This window comes from Dama dama, chromosome 16 (assembly GCF_033118175.1).
Source record: "Dama dama isolate Ldn47 chromosome 16, ASM3311817v1, whole genome shotgun sequence".
Lineage (NCBI taxonomy): Eukaryota > Metazoa > Chordata > Mammalia > Artiodactyla > Cervidae > Dama > Dama dama.
Window position 1 is genome coordinate 11,994,300 of NC_083696.1, and position 14,636 is coordinate 12,008,935.

The 14,636-nt window shown below is 38.0% G+C and overlaps 1 protein-coding gene across 1 annotated transcript in view; it reads right to left on the minus strand.

Annotated features, from left to right (window-relative positions):
* Positions 1-11,754: 11,754 nt before the first annotated feature.
* MUSK (muscle associated receptor tyrosine kinase) overlaps positions 11,755-14,636 on the minus strand; it is a 91,640-nt gene continuing 88,758 nt past the window's right edge. The window contains exons 14-15 of the mRNA XM_061163443.1: positions 14,082-14,230; positions 11,755-12,869 (exon numbers count right to left, since the gene is read on the minus strand). Coding sequence (XP_061019426.1) covers positions 12,187-12,869; positions 14,082-14,230 — 832 coding nt within the window. The 3' untranslated portion in view covers positions 11,755-12,186. The remainder of the gene's footprint in view (positions 12,870-14,081; positions 14,231-14,636) is intronic.

Below are 14,636 nucleotides of genomic sequence, written 5' to 3' on the forward strand. Positions count from 1 at the left end.
ATACTGTATTGGTCTTTATCTTTCTGGCTTACTTCACTCTGTATAATGGGCTCCAGTTTCATCCATCTCATTAGAACTGATTCAAATGAATTCTTTTTAATGGCTGAGTAATATTCCATGGTGTATATATACCACAGCTTCCTTATCCATTCGTCTGCTGATGGGCATCTAGGTTGCTTCCATGTCCTGGCTATTGTAAACAGTGCTGCGATGAATATTGGGGTGCACGTGTCTCTTTCAGATCTGGTTTCCTCAGTGTGTATGCCCAGAAGTGGGATTGCTGGGTCATATGGCAGTTCTAGTTCCAGTTTTTTAAGGAATCTCCACACTGTTCTCCATAGTGGCTGTACTAGTTTGCATTCCCACCAACAGTGTAAGAGGGTTCCCTTTTCTCCACACCCTCTCCAGCATTTATTGCTTGTAGACTTTTGGATAGCAGCCATCCTGACTGGCGTGTAATGGTACCTCATTGTGGTTTTGATTTGCATTTCTCTGATAATGAGTGATGTTGAGCATCTTTTCGTGTGTTTGTTAGCCATCTGTATGTCTTCTTTGGAGAAATGTCTGTTTAGTTCTTTGGTCCACTTTTTGATTGGGTCATTTATTTTTCTGGAATTGAGCTTCAGGAGTTGCTTGTATATTTTTGAGATTAATCCTTTGTCTGTCTCTTCGTTTGCTATTATTTTCTCCCAATCTGAGGGCTGTCTTTTCACCTTACTTATAGTTTCCTTTGTTGTGCAAAAGCTTTTAAGTTTAATTAGGTCCCATTTGTTTAGTTTTGCTTTTATTTCCAATATTCTGGGAAGTGTGTCATAGAGGATTCTGCTGTGATTTATGTCGGAGAGTGTTTTGCCTATGTTCTCCTCTAGGAGTTTTATAGTTTCTGGTCTTACATTTAGATCTTTAATCCATTTTGAGTTTATTTTTGTGTATGGTGTTAGAAAGTGTTCTAGGAAAAGAAGAAGTGAAACTCTCGCTGTTTGCAGATGACATGATCCTCTACATAGAAAACCCTAAAGACTCTACCAGAAAATTACTAGAGCTAATCAACGAATACAGTAAAGTTGAAGGATATAAAATTAACACACAGAAATCCCTTGCATTCTTATACACTAACAATGAGAAAACAGAAAGAGAAATGAAGGAAACAATACCATTCACCATTGCAACAAAAAGAATAAAATACTTAGGAGTATATCTACCTAAAGAAACAAAAGACCTATACATAGAAAAGTATAAAACACTGAAGAAAGAAATCAAAGAGGACACAAACAGATGGAGAAATATACCGTGTTCATGGATTGGAAGAATCAATATTGTCAAAATGACTATACTACCCAAAGCAATCTATAGATTCAGTGCAACCCCTATCAAGTTACCGAGGGTATTTTTCACAGAACTAGAACAAATAATTTCATAATTTGTATGGAAATACAAAAAACCTCGAATAGCCAAAGCAATCTTGAGAAAGAAGAATGGAACTGGAGGAATCAACCTGCCTGACTTCAGACTCTACTACAAAGCCACAGTCATTAAGACAGTATGGTGCTGGCACAAAGACAGAAATATAGATCAATGGAACAGAATAGAAAGCCCAGAGATAAATCCACGAACCTATGGACACCTTATCTTTGACAACGGAGGCAAGAATATACAATGGAAAAAAGACAACCTCTTTAACAAGTGGTGCTGGGAAAACTGGTCAGCCACTTGTAAAAGAATGAAACTAGAACACTTTCTAACTCCAGAGAGGCTTCTTAATCAAAATGGTAGGCTGACTGAACTCCCTTTTTTCCTTTCCTTTCACTGATGTGACAGTAAATGTATGTGAATGAGAATAAATCTACAAATGTGCCCAAACCAATCTAAGTCCCATCATGTTGACAAATATTTGGACAGCAGAGGGTATCTAATATTCTTATTCATGAATAACACAGGAAACCATCAACTACATCCTGCAGCACACAGGAGCCAGCTGTTAGGGAAAGATGGGAGTGACCACATGTGAATAAAGACTCCAGGCTCCAAGTCAGCAGATGCCGTGTGCAGGGATGGGCTCTGGGTTGTCAATTAGAGTGATCACCTCAAGGCTTGGATATAGAATAGGTGGACAGAGAGGCTTCTCCACCAGCTGGAGCCGCAAGAAATTGCTCTCTGAATAGACTGGAAAATTTGCTTGGGAATGGCACTTGTGTGTTGAATCTAGGTACAGAAGTAGAGTAGAATAGGAGGAAATCTTAGACTCTGATAGGGGATGAAAAAGTGAAGGAATAATAGCCCTCTTCAGAAGTGAAATACACTTTAGTACTGTATCCTCAAGAGTAGAGTCTTTTTTTTTTTTTAATCACTTTGGGAATTGTGGAAGTTCTAACTCAGCTTGCCTATGCCCTCCTCATGAGCCATCCTGTTAAAGAGAGGCCATGCTGTGTAAACATTCCAATGAAATTGCAGAGGAACTACACTCCTGCCACCAATATGACTCCAAACAATTTTCATTTGCAGTGGTGTATGTTAAATTAACCATCATCATACTTTCATGGAAAATAAAAACATGAGAAGGAGGGAGAAGAAAGAGGAAGACAAAAATAATATAAAGGACAGAAGAGAACATAAAATATTGTGATATTTTAAATTTCCTCTATGAAATAGAAGAGATAAACTGTTAATGGATATTACAATATTTTATTAAATTAAAATAATTACCACTATTTGTGTGGCAATGCTTAAGTATTACATAATCACACAGTTGTAGGTGTTTTGTTCTGTTTTTTTTTTCCCATGCTTAGAATCAACCTACAGTCAATACTCAAATCTTTATTCATTGCAGAAAAAAGTGCAAACATTAAAGATCCTGACAGCATAGAAAGAGCTGGACAGCCTAGAAACACATGATAGAACATGGAGGAGAGGGGAAAAGTGGTAGAAGGAAGTGTGGAAGCTTTAATTGTATCTTCCATAGTCCAGAGTAAATGGGTAAGCTTTATTTAAGTGTATTTTTAAAATATTTATTTTATTGACATATAGTTGATTTACATGTTAATTTCTGCTGTACAGTAAAGTGATTCAATTATACATATACACAGTCTTTTTCATATTTTTATGGTTTATCACAGGATATTGAATATAGGTTTCCTGTGCTATACAGTAGGACCTTGTTGTTTACCCAGTCTCTATAGAGCAGTTTGCATCTGCTAATTCCAATCTCCCAATCCAACCTCCTTACCCTCTTTCTGGCAACCATAAGTCTATTCTCTATCTCTATGAATCTATTTCTGTTTTGTAGATATGTGCATTTGTGTCATTTTTGGTTTCACATAGAAGTGATATAGGGTATTTTTCTCTGACTTACTTCACTTAGTATGATTATCTCTAGGCTAGATAATCTCTAGCCATGTTGCTACCATGGCATTATTTTATTTCCATTTTTTATAAACATATATACACATACACACACATATATAAAGAAGATATGGTATGTGTGTGTATACACACACAAACACACACACACACATACATACATATCATATCTTCTTTATCCATGTGTCTGTTGATGGACATTTAGGTTGTTTCCATGTCTTGCTTTTGCAAATAGTGCAGCAGTGAACATAGGGGTGCATGTATCTTCACATTTTTTTTTTTCAAGAATCATATTTTTTATTTTTAAATTTTATTTATTTATTTATTTTTTACTTTACCATATTGTATTCGTTTTGCCATACATTGACTTGAATCTGCCACAGATGTACATGTGTTCACCATCTTGAACCCCCCCCTCCCACCTCCCTCCCCATCCTATCCCTCTGGGTCACCCCAGTGCCCCAGCCGTGAGCATCCTGTATCGTGCATCGAACCTGGACTGGCGATTCATTTCACATATGATAATATACATGTTTCAATGCCATTCTCCCAAATCATCCCACCCTCACCCTTTCCCACAGAGTCCAAAAGACTGTTCTATACACCTGTGTCTCTTTTGCTGTCTCACATACAGGGTTATCGTTACCATCTTTCTAAATTCCACATATATGCGTTATTATACTGTATTAGTGTTTCTCTCTCTGGCTTAGTTCACTCTGTATAATAGGCTCTTGTTTCATCCACCTCATTAGAACTGATTCAAATGAATTCTTTTTAATGGCTGAGTAATATTCCATGGTGTATGTGTACCACAGCTTTCTTATCCATTCATCTGCTGATGGACATCTAGGTTGCTTCCATGTCCTGGCTATTGTAAACAGTGCTGCGATGAACATTGGGGTACACGTGTCTCTTTCAATTCTGGTTTCCTTGGTGTATATGCCCAGCAATGGGATAACTGGGTCATATGGCAGTTCTAGTTCCAGTTTTTTAAGGAATCTCCACACTGTTTTCCATAGCGGCTGTACTAGTTTGCATTCCCACCAACAGTGTAAGAGGGTTCCCTTTTCTCCACACCCTCTCCAGCATTTATTGTTTGTAGACTTTTGGATAGCAGCCATCCTGACTGGTATGAAATGGTACCTCATTGTGGTTTTGATTTGCATTTCTCTGATAATGAGTGATGTTGAACATCTTTTCATGTGTTTGTTAGCCATCTGTATGTCTTCTTTGGAGAAATGTCTGTTTAGTTCTTTGGTCCACTTTTTGATTGGGTCATTTATTTTTCTGGAAGAAAATTGAAGAAAGTGGGGAAAACCCCTAGACCATTCAGGTATAACCTAAATCAAATCCCTTATGATTATACGGTGGAAGTGAGAAATAGATTTAAGGGACTAGATCTGATAGACAGAGTGCCTGATGAACTTTGTACAGAGGTTCGTGACATTGTACAGGAGAAAGGGATCAAGACCATCCCCCAAAAAAAGAAATGCAAAAAAGCAAAATGGCTCTCTCAGGAGGCCTTACAAATAGCTGTAAAAAGAAGAGAAGCAAAAAGCAAATGAGAAAAGGAAAGATATACCCATTTGAATGCAGAGTTCAAAAGAATAGCAAAGAGAGATAAGAAAGTCTTCCTCAATGATCAGTGCAAAGAAATAGAGGAAAACAATAGAATGGGAAAGACTAGAGACTAGAGATACCAAGGGAACATTTCAGGCAAAGATGGGCTCAATAAAGGACAGAAATGGTATGGACTTGACAGAAGCAGAAGATATTAAGAAGAGGTGCAGAAATACACAGAAGAATTGTACAAAAAAGATCTTACAATATTGTAGAGTAATTAGCCTTCAACTAATAAAAATAAATGAAAAAAAAAATCTTCATGACCCAGATAATCATGATGGTGTGATCACTCACCTAGAGCCAGACATCCTGGAATGTGGAGTCAAATGGGCCTCAGGAAGCATCAATATGAACAAAGCTAGTGGAGGTGATAGAATTCCAGTTGAGCTATTTCAAACCCTGAAAGATGAAGCTGTGAAAGTGCTGCACTCAATATGTCAGCAAATTTGGAAAACTCAGCAGTGGCCCAGGACTGGAAAAGGTCAGTTTTCATTCCAATCCCAAAGAAAGGCAATGCCAAAGAATGTTCAAACTATCACACAATTGCACTCATCTCACATGCTAGTAAAATAATGCTCAAAATTCTCCAAGCCAGGCTTCAGCAATACATGAACCGTGAACTTCCAGATGTCCAAGCTGGTTTTAGAAAAGGCAGAGGAACCAGAGATCAAATTGCCAACATCCGCTGGATCATCGAAAAAGCAAGGGAGTTCCAGAAAAACATCTATTTCTGCTTTATTGACTATGCCAAATCCTTTGACTGTGTGGATCACAATAAACTGTGGAAAATTCTGAAACATATGGGAATACCAGACCACCTGACCTGCCTCTTGAGAAACCTGTATGCAGGTCAGGAAGCAACAGTTAGAACTAGACATGAAACAACAGACTGGTTCCAAATAGGAAAAGGAGTATGTCAAGGCTGTATATTGTCACCCTGCTTATTTAACTTATATGCAGAGTACATCATGAGAAATGCTGGACTGGATGAAGCACAAGCTGGAATCAAGATTACTTGGAGAAATATCAATAACCTCAGATATGCAGATGAAACCACTCTTATGGCAGAAAGTGAAGAAGAACTAAAGAGCCTCTTGATGAAAGTGAAAGAGGAGAGTGAAAAAGTTGGCTTAAAGCTTAACATTCAGAAAACTAAGATCATGGCATGCGGTCCCATCACTTCATGGCAAATAGATGGGAAAACATGGAAACAGTGACAGACTTTATTTTGGGGGGCTCCAAAATCACTGCAGATGATGACTGCAGCCATGAAATTAAATGATGCTTGCTCCTTGGAAGAAAAGTTATGACCAACCTAGACAGCATATTAAAAAGCAGAGACATTACTTTGCCAGGAAAGGTCCGTCTATTCAAAGCTGTGGTTTTTCCAGTAGTCATATATGGGTGTGAGAGTTGGACTATAAAGAAAGGTGAGCACTGAAGAATTGATGCTTTTGACCTGAGGTGTTGGAGAAGACTCTTGAGAGTCCCTTGGACTGCAAGGAGATCCAACCAGTCCATCCTAAAGGAGATCAGTCCTGGGTGTTCATTGGAAGGACTGATGTTGAAGCTGAAACTCCAGTACTTTGGCCACCTGATGTGAAGAGCTGACTGATTTGAAAAGACCCTGATTTGGGGAAAGATTGAGGGCAGGAGGAGGAGGGGACGACAGAGGATGAGATGGTTGGATGGCATCACCGACTCAATGGACATGAGTTTGGGTGAACTCTGGGAATTGATGATGGACAGGGAGGCCTGGCGTGCTGCAGGTCATGGGGTTGCAAAGGGTCAGACATGACTGAGCTACTGAACTGAACTAAACTGAACTGATAATACTGATACCAAGCTCTAACAGAGAAAAAAATGATAAACTTTTAATTCCATGAATTTATAAATATTGATGCAAGTAAATGTTAATAAATCAGATTTGGTAGTAAATCAAAAGACTGATATGACACCCAAAGAGAGTTTATTCCCAGAACATAATAATATATCAACATTAGAAAATCAATTCTTACATTTCTACATAGTAACAGATTAAGGAAAAAGCCACAGTCATCTCAATAGACTAAAAATTCAACATTCCTTCCTGATTAATAAAATCGTTTACTATCTTAAAAGACAAATAGATGTGTCCATTTTTAACATGATAAAAGTGGTTGAAATATGTATGACAAAATTTAATTCATGAATATATACAATGTTTTTATAAAGTAGCAAGAAATAAATCTACCCAATTGAAAAATAACAGTAGAAGGCAAATCACAGAGTAAATCAACTATCCTCAAAACACTGAGAAAATGTTCAATCTTATTTTATTTAAAGAAATGTAAGCATAAGTTACAAAAAAAAAAGAACAACTTCAACTATTATACTGGAAATTATTAAAATGCTCACGCTCAGTATTGTTGAAATTGAAAGAAAAAGACTGTCATCTAGCTGGAAGATTATATATTGATAATTCAGGAAGGTAGTCGGTCAGTGTACTAAAAGCATTGAAAGTATATCCTTTGATCTAGAAATTCTATTTATAGGAGTTATATATAAAGAAATCACTTGAGCTGGATGCTCACAAAATTTAACTATAGGATTATTATAAAAATACAGTATTTTATAATGAAAACCAGAAATAAACCAAATGTCCAACCTTGGAATAATAGTTAAGTAAGTTGTAACTTCATATAATAGAATATTATTTCATCATCAGAAGTGATGTTACACATGAATATTTGTTGATACTGAAGTTGTTTGATACACTCTGAGAAAAACAAAGCTTTAACCAATACAACAGTATGATCTTGTTTTCATTTAAAGTGGTTATCTGTCTCTTTATATCTCTCTCATCTACTCATCTACCTTCTTACCTACATGAAAAAGACTGGAATAATATTTATCATGAGTTAATGTTAGTTACCACTAATGGTGTTTTTTCATTTTCTTTATTTGTATATTATTGCTTGTTTTTTCAAAAAATAAATATGCTTTTGCAATAATAAAGCAAATGCTATTTTAAAATAAAAGTTATGTACATATTTTTCTGTTTTGTGCAAAGTATAACAAAGGTTTACTATTTATTAAATAAAATGACTTACAAATCAATCAGAAGATGAACTATGCCATAGAAAAATGACTTATACATGATTCCCAAAATAAGAACTATAAAATGATCTAGAAACAAGGAAAATTTAGTAATTTAAAAATAAAATGAGATCATCTTTATTTATAATCAAGTAGACAAAAGCCTTCTAAAAAACAGAGAATTAATTCTGTATGTATGACAGCATATGTTTAGGGCTATGACATCCCCTGTACAATGCAGAGATGGGAACAATGTTTCTAGAGAATATGACAACACATAACAAAAGCCTCAATTTTGTGCATGCCATTTGGCTGGGATATTCTCTTTCTCAGAATTTCTATAAGGAAATATTTATGGCATGTGCAAATGAGGATGACCAATGCAGTATTGTTTGTAACAGTGAAAATTGGAAAAAATACTCAAATGTTTTCAGTTCAAAAACCCAAATGTTTTAAAAATAGGAAAATAACTATGGTACATCCAAAGAAAGAAATATTATTCAGAAATTAAATTGTACTCTTAGAAATACAGTGAATGACATAGAACAGGTTTATAATATCCTGCAGACTGGAAGGAGGGCCCCTTTCCTGCTCAATTGTGATACCAGCAAATGCATTCTTTTGGCACTATGCGCAGTCCCTGGAACTCATCATATTTAATATTCTGCCACTTAATATCACTTGCGGGTGCTTTACTGATGCCGGTCCTGTCCGTTGGTGACAACAGCCCTGTAAATGTCTCTCCTGATCTCTCTTTTTTAATTTATACACTGATTTTACAATAGAAAAAGAAATTTGTATTTACAAAAGAAAACAATACTGGTAAATCCTGGGCCCTTGTCCCTGAGATACAGAACCTTGGGATGAGCACCAAGGAAGTAAGACAGTGATCTTGACATAGCCTAAAAGTGCATTTAGAGTTCAAAATATACACATTCCATCAGTTGGATTTTTTTTTTTATAAAATCAACAATGCTAAAATATACTTTTTTGTTATTCAATGAAAAGAATTGGGTAGGAAATCAGTAGTAGAAGGGATATACTATATGCTTTGAAACCAGATGCAAATTATAAATCACCTCCGCAGAGTCATCGAGCTTCAATTGTTTCCTCTGGAATCATTAGAAGCACCTTGCTATGGTGACTGAGAGTTCAACCTCTTGTCACAACCTAGGATCTGCTGCTCTGTGTGGTTAGGCCAGTTACACAACCTCTCTGTGCCTGTGTCCTCACCTGAAAAAGGGCATAATGATACTACCAACATCATAGGGATGTTATGTTTTAAGTTAATACATTTACTTTAATTGAAATAAATATATATATTTAGAGGCCTTAGAATATATGTGGTAAGTATTCAAGAAATGCTAGCTGATAGTATTACTGAGGTTTCTAGTTGCTATTTTAGTTTTCAGTTTCTTTAAATATTTAATAAAATTGGATGGGTTCTATAATAGTTACTTGCTTGTCCACTTATTCATTCACTATATTAGCCGATATATCTATGATTATTTTTGCTTTGAGATCTTGAACACTAGCGCCTAAAGGGCACACAGACTGAGAATCAGTGAGGCTGGGGAAGCCATGAGGAAGAGACAGGAAAGTAAGGGCAGTTATCCTGCAGTGGGGAGGGAAGCAAAGCAAGCTCAAAGTGGCAGACAACAGAACAGGCCAGTGGAAACCTGGCTCTTAAGGGCAACACGATCTCGGCTGCACCAGCCCCATGGCAGGTCCTTCAAGTAACTCTCACTACCCTGACTCTGCTTTTCTTCTCTTTGTTTCAAATTTATTTTTATTTATTTCATTTGGCTGTGCCATATCTCAGCTGCAGCAAGTGGGATTTTTAGTTATGGCATGTGGGATCTAGTGCCCTGACCAGGTATTGAACCTGGGGGCTCTGCATTGGGAGCTTGGAGTCCAGCCACTGGACCAGCAGGGAAGTCCCCCTGCTTTTCAATAGAGTAGCTTTTCTGATTGGCCTGACTTCATGTCTTTCTTTTATAATAAAACTCTGTCAGCTGAGGAAAAAGATGTCTTTGAAGTTTTCAGAGCCTATATGACATACATGTGTCATGCCATGAATGTCTACAGGAAAGTTCCAGACTTGATGGTGGTCCACTCCAAGTTTTCTGCTTTGCTGGCCTCTTGACCTTCTGTCTTAGACTCATATTGCAACCTCATTCCTCATCTAGCTCTTTGATGACTGTCTCAAATCACTATTTGAATCTAAGGCACCTCTCAAGGTCTCAGTCCTAACTCCTGACTTCCTTATTTGTAAATCTGAATTGTGAGTCAGCTTGTATTGTCATAGCCCATGGAATCTTATCTGGCTTGAAATGGGCGAAAGATGAGAGAAGAGATAGCATTAGAGTTTGAACAGTGGGTGGTTGCTTTGAAGGGGAGGTGGTGTGCGCAGGAGGGTTTTAGAAAGTAAAATTGATAGAGTTTTCATGGGTGAAAGAGGGAAAACTGTATTTTTGTCTTGGTTACCTGGAGTGACTATGAACAAGGCATGGCAGATTTTCTAGCAAAGATGACAAAGCTGTTGTGTGCAGGTGCAATTGGAGATATCAGGTAGAGCCCTCTGGAGGATGGACCGAAAGTAGCCAGAAAATCTACTTTCTGAAAGTAGCCAGAAAATCTACTTTCAAGAATTCAGACCATTTCTCCACTGTCCTTACTACCAATTAGGTTGAATGAAAGTAAACTGGCCATAGAGTAGACTGCTATTTTCTCTTTCCTGTTTATTTGCTTTTCAGGAGAATCTGTGTTATATAATATCAGGAAGAGACGCATATCATCCATGTTGGCCTCAGATAAAGATATATTGTGTGTACTCCACTGGGAAATCTTGTGCACCAAGAATCTGAGTTTCAGATGGTTTTGGTTTGTCTTGTTTTTTCTTTTAAGAATCATAAGATGTAACAAGACAGGTGAATAGTCATGCAGAAAGTTGGTGAATAGTTCTATATTAATCCTACTACCTATCAAATTGGTTTCTAGAAGGGAAAAAAAATGTCAGAATTAACAAAAATAGTTTGAAATAACTCAGTCACAAGATCATCTTGTGAATTCCCATGTTATAAACTGTGAAATAGTCTGTGGCAATAACATTAATGAATGACAACTTTGAAATGGGTAATTTCAAAAGCAGGTGCAGAAGAAAATAGTAATAGTGATATACTCTGCAAAAGGTATATATGTAACAGTCCACAATGTTACTTAGAAAATTATTATTTCTGCCAAGGTGTTTGTTGTATAGGTGAAATAAAAGGAAAAAATAGCCAAATAACCAAAAAGGAACCAAGTCCTAAATAAAGAAAGATGAGACAAAGAAAAAGATACCAATAAAATTTTCAAAAAAAGGTAAATAGACACAAAAGGCATTTTCAGAAAACAAAACCTGTAAGAATAAAGTAAGCAGATTAAATTCATGACATGTGTGCACAAAGGAAAACTTCTAAAGAAGAAACAAGGAAAAAGAGAACTAAAAATCACAATAAGAATATAACCTTGCTGATTATCACTTTATTCCTTGGAAACCCTCTATCAATAAAGTAAACCACAACTTTGTTGAATACAAACAAATATAAAAGTGTGCATTAAACTCGAGAAAGAAATTGAATAAGAAACCAACACCCATCTTTGGGTGAGGAGACAATGAGCGGTTTTCCCTTCTTTGGAGTATTCTGTGCTTGAGCTAAATATCTTACGGGAAGATACACTACTTTCCTAATGGACAGGAATGAACTCTATTAAAAATGAAGCTCTCAACCGCAGTTCATATTAAAATTTAATACAGCAGAGCCTTATTCTGATGCCAGCTAATTCAGGGACTGAGCAGGATGGCATTCTTTCTGGTACAATATGTAATACAAACTTTCCCCGTGAGGAAGAGTAGTTACCTCCGGTTATCTGACACGTTTTCTCGCCTGCCTTTCGCTTCACCCAATTTCCACCCACTCCAGGAGTTCTGCCCAGTCTTTTTTTTTTCTGAGAAGCAAGCAGCATGGTACCCACGTCTGCTACTGTTCTTTGCTATCTGGGTCTCCTGGGGGCTCAGGCATTGCACTCCTCTGGCTCCCAGAGTCTGAGAAGAGACTGGCGATTTCTCTTCGCCCATCTTGGAGCTCAGACACCCCCACTGGCCTCCGCCCGCTCACACATGCGTTCCAGGATTCGGTGGATGCTGCTGAAACTGGGTCTGTCTGCAGGCACCTTGCTCCAACACAGACGCATGAGATTGTACAGTTCCAGGGGGCAGTCCTCGGGGCAGGAGAGGATGTTGCCATCCCGCACGTAGTAGATGACCTCCTCGTGGGCCATCCCGTAGTAGGGCTGCAGGCCGTAGGAGAAGATCTCCCAAAGGACCACCCCGTAGGCCCACACGTCAGACTCCGTGGTGTAGCGGTTGTAGAAGATGGACTCGGGGGGCATCCAACGGATGGGGATGGCGTCGTTTTCATTGGCTTTGTAGTAGTCCGCCGAGTAGATGTTTCTAGAAAGGCCGAAGTCAGCGATTTTCACCACCATGTTCTCACCCACCAGGCAGTTCCTGGTGGCCAAATCGCGGTGGACGAACTTGCGCTCGGAGAGGTAGGCCATGCCCGCGGCCACCTGCCTGGCGATGCACAGCTGCTCCGCGCAGGAGAGCGGCGGGGGGCCGGGGCTGGAGGCCTGTGACCCGGGGGATAGGTCGCTGGGACTGAGGCCACGGCCGGGGTGCGGGGCCATGCTGCGGAGGAACTCATTTAGGTCCCCGTAGGCCATGTATTCGAAGAGCAAGCACATGGGCTTCCCCACCGCGCACACTCCTGCAACCAAAATAGGCCCCTTGTTAGAGGTGTGTTTCTAAAGTACACATTGGAAAACATTGTCCAAAAGCAAATGACCGGATCAGAAGAAGTGGGGCCTTGGTTTTCTATTGACAGCATCATAGTCGAACCCTGACCCCCCTTTTTTTGTGTAAACATCTACTTCTCTTTTAAGATTCCGTTGATTTATCCCTCCTTTGAGGGGGCCTCTGTTCCTGACCTTTCCTGGATCAGATTTTCCTTCCATCATTCTTTATCCTTAATCCTGCATCCTACCTACCAGCCTGTTATAATTATCCATTCAGCTGAGGCTTTTCCCCCCAACATTTTAGCCCTTTAAAAATAGAGATTATGTCTTAAGTCTTCTTTCAATTCCACATGCCTACCACGTTTCTGGTGAGCAAGTAGTCCATAAATATTAAGCAAATGAATTTATGAATGGATGTTTGCTTTGAGTATGTAATACAATTGCTCTGTTTTTCTGCTTCCTTTCTGAAGAAGGATGATAAGGAAACTATTTTGTGAAATTTTAAAAAGAGGAGAAAAACAGTCAAAGATCTTAGATGAAATATTCCGGTTACTGCAGTTAAACATTTAGGTAAATTTACAAATGTTTATTTTCCAGAAAGAAAAAAAAAAGTTAATATAAATAGAACCTTGGATTTAGTATAAGAAAGGCATTTGTTGATTCTAAAATTTTTCTGTATTTGAGAGGGAAACTGGACAACTTGAAATATTAGATCAGATGGTTACAATTTCACACCAGCATAAAAATAGCTTATTAACTCCATTATTTTTTCAGGCAAAAATTAGAAGTCTCTGTTCAAAAAGGAAAGGAAATGAGAATACTATTATCTTGGCTTGCTTCTTTTGGGGTTAGCTTTTAATTCCAGGGACTTTAGTGATTGGTATATTTATATGAACTATATAAAATAAATGAACAATTAAAATATAAAATTGGTAAAAGAAAGTTAATGAAGTGACAAAACATTTCTCTGAGAAAATTTTTAAAACTCCAATTTTTTGAACTTAGGTGATTTAAGGAAATATTCTACTCCCTGGTACAGAAAATATTCTATGGAGAGGAACAGAGACATCTCTCTGATTGAGGAATGAAAGAAAAAACAGAAGTGAAGGTTAAAGGAGAAAGAACTTGCCAGTCTCTGTTTTCTGATGCATACATTTCTCCACTTGTACCTACGAGTTTCATACCTAAGAGTTTCACAATATTAGGATTATCAAATTCTGCCATGAGGGCTGCCTCCCTCTGAAAGTCTGCTTGCATATCTGCTGAGGCTTCTTCTTTGAGCATCTTCACTGCCACCATTGTGAAAGGTTCATAGGGAAGTAAGCCTGGAGCCCTGAGAGACACATTTATTGAGCAAGAAATCAAAGATCAGGAGTATTACAAATAGTCACATGATAACTACCCATGTTTGTACACATCCCCCCACTCATGCAGCCTTTCCTAGAGCCACAGAACCAAAGAAAGATGCCAACGGCAGGTCACACTTAAAACTTCTTGACTCCAATTAAAAATCACTAGTGTTATTTTCAACACAGATTAAGGTTGAAGATGCATTATTTACAAATAACAGGAAATCAGAAGTGCCCAGGTGATCATTACCATTGTAATCCCTTAATATCTGGCTAGAATCTAAATTCCTAGAAGGCAGGAACCGTGACTTTTTCATCTTTATATTTAAAGGCCTCAAAGTGTGCCTTTCAGTTTTTTGCACTCATGCTAAGTAGTTTCAGTCGTGTCCA